Source organism: Alligator sinensis, unplaced genomic scaffold (genome assembly GCF_000455745.1).
Source record: "Alligator sinensis unplaced genomic scaffold, ASM45574v1 scaffold404_1, whole genome shotgun sequence".
Lineage (NCBI taxonomy): Eukaryota > Metazoa > Chordata > Crocodylia > Alligatoridae > Alligator > Alligator sinensis.
In genome coordinates this window covers 4,438,732-4,447,262 of record NW_005841839.1, presented here as the reverse complement: position 1 = coordinate 4,447,262, position 8,531 = coordinate 4,438,732, and the positions used below count along the sequence as shown (strand labels likewise).

At 49.0% G+C, this 8,531-nt stretch overlaps 2 protein-coding genes across 3 annotated transcripts in view; one reads left to right on the top strand and one right to left on the bottom strand.

Annotated features, from left to right (window-relative positions):
• The window catches only part of LOC102370202 (WW domain-binding protein 2-like), a 12,929-nt gene extending 11,424 nt beyond the window's left edge, over positions 1–1,505 (bottom strand). For both annotated transcript variants that reach the window (XM_006015566.3, XM_006015567.3), the window contains exon 1: positions 848–1,505. In XM_006015566.3, the coding sequence (XP_006015628.1) occupies positions 848–900 (53 nt within the window). In that variant the 5' untranslated portion in view covers positions 901–1,505. The remainder of the gene's footprint in view (positions 1–847) is intronic.
• A 5-nt stretch (positions 1,506–1,510) lies between these two features.
• The window catches only part of CCDC78 (coiled-coil domain containing 78), a 31,848-nt gene continuing 24,827 nt past the window's right edge, over positions 1,511–8,531 (top strand). Inside the window, exons 1-5 of the mRNA XM_006015596.3 lie at positions 1,511–2,037; positions 2,712–2,947; positions 3,700–3,863; positions 7,322–7,465; positions 8,079–8,275. Of these exons, the coding sequence (XP_006015658.2) occupies positions 1,667–2,037; positions 2,712–2,947; positions 3,700–3,863; positions 7,322–7,465; positions 8,079–8,275 (1,112 nt within the window). The 5' untranslated portion in view covers positions 1,511–1,666. The remainder of the gene's footprint in view (positions 2,038–2,711; positions 2,948–3,699; positions 3,864–7,321; positions 7,466–8,078; positions 8,276–8,531) is intronic.

Genomic DNA, 8,531 nt, shown 5'->3' with positions numbered 1-8,531 from the left:
CACCATCTCCATTTTTTTTATCCTTCCTAAAATGTAGATTCCAGAACGTCAGGCTGAATTTCAGTACTGGTTTCACTAATGCTCGTGCTAAAATCACTTTTTCCTGATGGCTACTTCCTTGTTTAAACATCCAAGAATTGCATTAGATCTTTTAATCATGCTGTCTTACTAGTGAACTCTGTTGAGCTGCTTGTTCAGGGTGACCCCCAGAGCTTTCTTGGGAGTCCATTTTCCAGGGTGCAGTCCCCCACTCTACAACCTGACCTGCATGCCTTTTTCTTAGCATTGGGTATCCAGGTTGTAGCTGTATTAGTTTAGAGGAAAAGGCAATCAGGACTTGAGTAGGGATGATATCTTTTATTAGACCAAAAAGATTTTTGCAAAAAAAAAAAAAAAAAAATCTTTAATTGCAATTAAAGAATTTGTTTGCAAAAATCTTGTTGGTCTAATAAAAGATGTCATCTCTACTATGAGTTCTGATAAACTTTGCATTGGGCTGTACCAACATGCATTTTGTTTGAATGGGCTTAGCTTACCAAGTGATAAAAATTGCTTATCTGACTGCTCTGTCCTCATCATCATGTACTATTTTATCAAACTTGTTTAGTACGTTACATCTGTAGTTACTTTATCTATCAAACTTGCAATTGCTTTCAGAGGTGGAGACAATAGATGCATGCCAAAAACTTCATGAAGGCTCTTAAATATGTAAGACATCTGATGTGGATTTCAGACTCTAACTATAGGTGTCAGAATGTGACCAAATGCACTCTGAGTGTTTGCTGAAATCCCGTGTGTTCCAGGGAGCCAGCCCGGGAACAGGAATATGGACAGGTATTTGTTTTACCTTTCCTCAGAGGAGTTTGTTGTCCTGGAGAATTGGTATCTGGTCACTTCCATTCGTGTTCATGGAAAGGCACGCTCTCCCTCTTGTATTCAGTGGTGCACCCCACTCAAGGAGGGCTACCAGCAAAGTGAAGGACTCAGTGGCCAGCAGTTCTTTGTGATGTCAATAGATGAGGTAACATAACAAAGGCCTGAAAACTAGCAGGCTCCTTGAACTATACACTAGCATGGCTTTGCTTGGACTCAGGTAAGTGCTGGCATAAGCACCCAAAGCATGTGCAAAAGATTTAACTTTTACCTATGAATTTCACCTCAGTCCTGTCAGTCTCTTAGGAACATACAGTGCAGCTGTTTTTCATTTATGAATAAAGACCATTCCCTTTATTAGTCTACAAACCATGTTACATTTCTGTAAAGGGGAGAAGTGAATAATGGACACTTATAGTGCTACCCATAGGAAGGGCAAATCAATGGTCTTAGGCCTAGAGATTCTTAGGTTTTCCCTTGGGTTATGTTCCAGGTGCTGGGCCCGATCCCGCCCCGGGAGCCAGGAGCGGAGCTGCCCTGGGGCGGACGCCGGGTCTGCGCGGGACGCTGTTGCCTCAAGTCCCCGGCGGAGCCTGTGGGACGACGGAATCCGCGTCCGCCCAGCGCCGCCCGGGCACAGCTCGGTCACTGGGAAAACACGCGTCCACCTCGTGGTGTTGTTTGTCCCTCCTGCCTGTCCGTCCAACAGCCGGGGAGGCGGAGCGCAAAAGACACACTTCCTGACGCGTCCACTTCCGCTCCTCTCCCGGAACTGCCGCGCCCCGCGGTTGTCATGGAGACAGGACGCGAGTCCGGGGGAAAGCGGTGGCGGGAGAGTAGCAAAGGGCCAAGCACAGTGGCGGCCTGGTTATTCCGACAGACCCCGGCCCGCGCTCAGCTGCAGCCCTCGGCGTCAGACGCTGCCTTTGCCCAACACTTGCTACCGCCGCGCGAGGGGCCCGGGAAGCGCCGCGGTTTCCGGCCTCGCCTGCAGCAGCCTCAGCTTCCCGCTTCTCCCTCCGGCCCCAGCGTCCTCGGGATGAACGTTGATGTGGTTGGGAGGATCCGTCCGAGTCGGCCGGGGGAGCAGGAGCTCGGGCTGCACATCCCCTGGTCCGGAAAAGCTGTTTCTGTGGCCCCTGGTGGAGAAGGGATTTCATTCAGGTGCGGTGGAGCCACTGCCGCTTGCTCCTGTTTTCTCCAGTCTTCCTGTCTTTCATCGTGCCCCTTCTCCGCTGAGCGTTTGTGACTCTACCGCTCTAGAAAGGGAGGTAGAGGAAGAGCTCTTCTTAGGCCACCAGTAGAGCTGCCTTGGGGTGATCTATATGTGGAACCACTGGTATCCTTGCAAAGGGATAGAAATTACCTTTGTAGTGCATGTGGTCTCTGGTGGAAGGGAGAAGCAGATCCCCCAATTTTTGGTGCATGTTGAGGGAGAGAAAGGACAGGATCATTCTCCCATTCTGCAGTTCCTCCTCTTTTTGCCACTATTAACTGCCCTGGTGCCTTCAAGCTCCAGCGTTTGCTTTGCCCCTCAAATTCTGTCCCTGTGTCAGTAGTTGAGCTTCACAAATGGTTGTCGCCTAGTGGGTCAGTGTTGGCGCCTTAATAATCTGACTTCTCTCCCCCTAGTACTTCATTCCACTCACCATAGAAGATACCAGCATTATATATCCAGCATTCGAACTCTTGTGCTCCAAGATGTGGTTTTTTTCTTTTTCTTTCACAAATTCTTGTTGATTGACAAGTGGGTTCCCACAGCTCTAGCAACTAATTCCCCATCACTGTTTTGAATAGTTTCCCAGACAATTCCTCCAACTCCTGCTCTCTCTGCTCAGTTTTCAGGAGCTGTTTGATGGTAGAGCCACCACACAAACTGTCTTCTCCAAGGCCTTGCAGCCATTGCTGAGCATATTTGCTGAGGGGATGAATGTGAACTTCATGACCTTTGGAGAGTCTGACTCCAGGAAGTGGCACTTGCTGACGGGTGACAGAAGTGACCGCTCAGGCCTCATCCCTCTGATAATTGATAACCTATTTGGGGAGCTTTTGACTGAAAAGAGATTAACACTTGGTGAGCACCAAAAATCTCCGATCGGTTCTTCAGCTCCTCCAGAACCGAACCAAACCAATTGCCTGGGATACACTCAGTGAATATGCTTGTTAAACACAACTGAGTCCTATAGATGTCCACTAGCAACAAGAAACACTTACCTCCCTTCAGATGCAAAGGGACATGTATTGTTTTCAGAAATTCTTATCATGTGTCCACAGTGCTTGTACTAGGCCTACCGTGCTGTGCTCTAGGGTGGCTGACTGGGAGAAAGGGCTGAGTCACAAAGGCCTAGATTTCACATATTCACACTGTGGGCTGGATTTTCTGGTTCAATCTGTTATAAAAATAGGGGTTGTTTTGTAAATTTCAGATGCTCATATGGGTTGAATTTTTACCACCCACCATAGTTTAGCATTCCCACCAAAGGTTTTATTTGCAAGACTTACATGGTTTTTAAAAAGCTGTAACTGACAGCATAGTGCAGGAGAAAAAAAGCCGCAATGGAAATGGCATTTTAGATTTAGCAGATGTGAGTATGTGATTTATCAGACTCAGAGTTTATGCCCTGAGATCCAAGCACTGGCATGATAAAGCCAGTGCACTTTGTCTATCCCAACATCTGTACATGGATGTGCGAACTTGGCATTCCAGGAGGCTGTAGGTAGAAAAAGACTGGGAATAGCCGTCCCTGTTTTAATTAGCTAATGAAATGACATGGTATTTTCCATTGCTTTTGCAGGAGGATAAGATATAATTGCATGTTTCATTAGGTTCTTCATCTCACAAGTGCCAGAATGGGTCTGCCATTTGGTCCCTTTCTATGTCCATGTATGAAATACATATTGAGGTGCTGAAAGATCTTCTCCAGAAACCTGGACCTGATGCCACTAATTTAGAGCTGGCATACTCTGCTCAAGATGGAGCCTATATCAAGGTAACTATCCCTTCTTTCTTCCTCTTTTTGTTTGATCTCTGTTTTTTGGCTTTAGGCTTGACCAGACACTGAGAAGTCACTCAGACTTGTTCTCTGGAAGCAAGGATTTTTCAAGGATTATCATCACATGAGACAGTTTCTTGTCTAAACTCAAAAGACTGATAGAGAAGAGATTAGGCAAATGAACTCGTGGGTGTCAAAAAGTTGCATTTCTTTAGTTCTTCACAACTAACTAACATTTTCCAGCTTTAACCTCGTGTCCTGCAACCCACCTTTATTTATGGTCTCACATCACAGCCTCCATTTCCCTCACTAAAGTTTCATATATGCTTGGGGATATACGCCAGCCTAGTCATTGCTGACTGGCAGTTGGTGTAGCTGCACCATGTGTACAAAGACAGACTAGATTTGGTATTGAGTTAATTGGGGATTATCCAGTTTATAACCAATTAGATCCATTGGGACAAACTTCTCCATGCTTATACTTAGACAAAGTGCAACTACCCCAATGGGAGTTGGAACTGTTGCTGGGTGTAGATAAATGTAACGGGACCTTCTTGGGGCTGATTTAACTGTGGCCCATCCACCTGTTTCTGGGCTAACTGCCCGCCTTCTCGCCTGCCACACCTTGTTAATTATTTAATAGATGTTAATCAAGTGGGAGGCTGCCCATTTCCTGCCCCAATGCCAGGGGGCACTATCTGCAGCTTCTTTCCTCCCCTACACTGCAGCCCAAACCTCACAAATGGCATCTCGATGTTATCATCCTGGGCCCCACACTGGGCCCCAGAATCCTCCTGATTGAACCCCGCTTGGATTCCTCTCAGGCGGTCTCATCCACCTTCATACTGGGCAGCATAGCTCCCTGAACCGCTTCCCCTCTGGGTGTGGTCCCCCTCCCAGGACCTTCAGCTCACTAGCCCTGGCCCACCTCCAGGCCAGCCGGAAGCCCAGGCCCTCAGCTCTTGGGCATCCCTTGCAGTGGGCCCCCGCCCCTTTGACCCTTCCGGTCCTGGCCCCAGCATGGACCAGTCGGGGGAAGTTCCGACAGGCCTGAGTCTATGGCCTTTCTCTCTCTCCAGGGATCCACCCTCCAGGTCCTCCAAACAAGGGGTAACCCACCCAATCGTGGGGGCTAGGGGTTAAGGCGTCCCAACCACCAGGGTGGTAACTGGCCTGGCATTTCCTGGGCGCTCCTGCACCACTGAGAGCCCCACCAGGCCACCCACTCCCGGCAGGGTGCAGTTTTAGGTCATACCCAGGACCAGGAGCCTCCTGATGACACCAGGAGCCCTCCGGCCAGATGATGTTGTTGCCTGGCCTCCAGCAGCAGAACTGCTCTGTTTATATGGGCAGCCCCAGATTCAAAATGGCTGCCCTCATCAGGCACCTGGCAGTTGCCAGCTCCAGGCCCTTGAAGTGGCAGGCACAACTAGCGCCCTGCCACAATAAGGCTTAGAAGAACTTGGCAAAGCCCTCTTTGAAGCTCACTGGTGCCATTCCAGTGGCCATTAGACAATGCAGGACACGCCCTAACACCTTTGGGGACATTAGTGAATTTGAGCAAACAGATGGCCCTTGGAAGAACTAACTTTAAAATGTGTTTTGCTTCTGAATTTGCCTTTCTTTCCATACAACAGATCCTTTAGAAGAAGAGAGTTTGGGGAAGGTCACTCCTCATCCCCTGGAACTTGGCCAAAGTTCAAGTAGCTTACCCTTCTGTTGGATCCTGTGTTGTTTCCATTCCCTGAAGGGACAGGAAAGACTTTAGAGATCAAAAACACAAATTGTCCTTTATTATTTGTTATCTGTGCTGTGTTATCTGGGGTTTGATGAATGACACGTGAGCCTGAGCTATGAAATTTAGTCTAGATCCAGATATAAATTTACACCAATGTATACAGCAGGATTGGGCACAATATGACTGTGGGCCAAATTTTGTCCACCGAAAGATTTTGTCCAGCCTGCGGCAGGTCCCTTGGTCCTGCTCAGCCCAAGCATGAGAGGCAGCCCGGGACACGGTACCTGTGACTGGTCCTGCTCCCCCAGGCATGCAGTGGGGCAGGGGTAATGCGGTGGCTAGGCTTGATGCCCAGCTGCCCCTGCAGCAGTGGCTTCTGGCCACTGCCAGACCTGGCCCCATGGCACAGGCACCCTGGCCTGTCTGCCCTGCACCCACTGCTGGGGTTGGTACCCACGTGGACAGGATGTATGACTGGGCAGATGGAATGGAGCCACAGGAGGACTGGGAGTGGTGTTTGGGAGCAAAACGGTGGGCAAGGTTGGGATCACAGGGTGGTGATAGCACAGGGCTGGGGCCAGAGCAGAGCTGCGATCTGCTGGCCGCACAGCCTTGCGATAGTTGTGGGTGCTATGAGCAGGTATGTGTAGGGAGCAGACCGTGGCTCTGTCCCAGGCCCTGGCCCCATGCTGTCATCACCTCAAGATACCAGACCCGGTGTTGGATGCAGCTCCCCACTCACCCACAGCCTCATCCTGTCCACATGGCTGTGTGTCCTACCTGTGCAGGTCCTGCCCAGTCTCCAAGGAGACTCTAGGATTGTGGGATGGTGACAGGGAAGGGCTGGCGACTGGGGCAGAGCTGCCACCTGCTCCCTGCATGCCCCTCCCCACAGAACTGGTGCCTGCCACAGGGGGGTGTGGGCAGTGGGTCACAGCTGTGGCCTGGCCCCTGGCCCCATGCTGTCACCACCCTGCATTCCCACCCCTGATCCCGTCTTCCTGTCCTGCTCCTGGATGGTGTTCTCCACCTGACTGCAGCCCCATACCAGCTGCCCAGCTGAGAGCAGAGCCGGTTAGGGAGTTTTGGTGAGCTGTTGCTCAGGGGAGCAGGGGAGGGCGGTGGTGCTGACCCAGCCTGTGACAACTCACCAAAACTTTGTATGTGGCCCATGGGCCTGAATAGTTGCCCACTCCTGGTATACAGCTTACTAGAGAGATGGAGGTTATCACTAAAGCATGGGTTTGGGTTTAAGATAAATGGAGCAATACTTAAGTGGCAAAAAGTACTGTATCAAGTTACGGGAAACCTCGTTGCTAATGGACTTGCTTAATGTAATAAATGATGGTAGATGTTAGTGCTAGAGGCAGGGGAGCAGGTCTTAAGGTCTGGCGTGGTGTTTCATGGGGTGCTGGACTGGGGAATGAAGAATTTGGTTGTCTTCTCCTGAATTTATGGTCTGTATGTCCCTGCCCAGGAGGGAAGAGCAATCATTACATGTAAACAAACATATACAAAAAACAGCAGACAGGCTGTCATGTCCTGGGCTGGGCAGGAGTGAGGGCAGTGTGGGGAGAGAAGAACTCTGTTACCGAGGATCCTGCTACATAATTTGGTCAGATGTGATACACAGGACATGAGGGTTATGATTCTATCCCTCTTGGTTCTCAGGCCTCAAAGCCCAACTGTCAGCTAGGCACACACTTTCATTTCTTAGGGGCTGTCCCTGGTGAGTGTGTCCTCAGCAGCAGAAGCCACTACAGTGTTTCGCCAGGGCTGGGCACGCAGAACTGGGGCTGTGAGTGACTACGGACCAACTTCAAATCATTCCAGCATCATCACTCATTTCAACCTGCAGGTGGTAAGTTGTTGCGTAGTGTGTCAATACTGAGTTGTTTGTATGTGTTTCTAAATGTTTTGTTTCTTATGTTTATTTCTTTTGTCCCCTATAATATGTGCAGGTGCATTTAGCTTACCATTGCTAAGTGTTAATGAAAGAAATGCCAGGAGTAGACATAAAGTTTCTGTGGTGAACAGGTTTTCTCTGATTTTAAAAAATCCCCAATTTTCAGTTAAAAGAAAGTAACCCCAAATCCACATTTTTCTGGAGAGAGCTGTAGATTTGGGGTTACTTTTTCTTGACTGAAAGTTGGGGATTTTCTTAAATCGGAGAAAACCAGGATCCCTGGATGAATCAGACCAATGTTCCATCTAATCCAGTGTCTCATCTCTGATGGTGGCTAGACCCAGCTGCTTAAGTAAAGGATGTGAGAGACACATCTATTTGAAAGCTTCATGCCTTTTCATTTCCTCTGTCTATCAAGCCTCCCTTTTAGTTGATTTCCTAAAAACTCCTTGGAGGAGACTCGAGTGACTCAACTCTTGGTAGCAATCTGCCTGACTCTAGAGACTCAACAGTCCTGGCACTACTAGCTGCCTTGGGTTCTGACTGACTGTTCCTGTGTCTCTTGTAGCATCTTCCTAATGAGCCCTACCCAGTTAGGTCCTGGCTGAAAATTGTGGATCTCCCTGGAGCAGAGAACCTTACTGAGAACCTGTTGGCTGGGGGTGTAAGAGAAAAGCCTTTGCTGAACAAATCTATGCTGGCGTTCTACCAGGTTGTGAATGAGCTGGCAGGCTCCCCATATCCTGATCGAGTTATCAATTACAGGTGAATGTTGTCATAGTAACCATTTGTCTGCCCTGGTGATGTTTGGGGCCTGAGTACAATCTTAGTTATACCTATGGAAATGCAGGCCAACACCAGTCAGTGGATTCACATTGAATTCACACTTGTGTAACTGAGTTTAGAATCCAGCTCACATTGTACAAGTTGGGCAGAACAGACTGTTTCCAGTGGGCCTGCATTAATCTAAAGGTCAGATAGGCAAGGCCTGGATAGTGCAAGGGATGTGTAGTACCTAAAT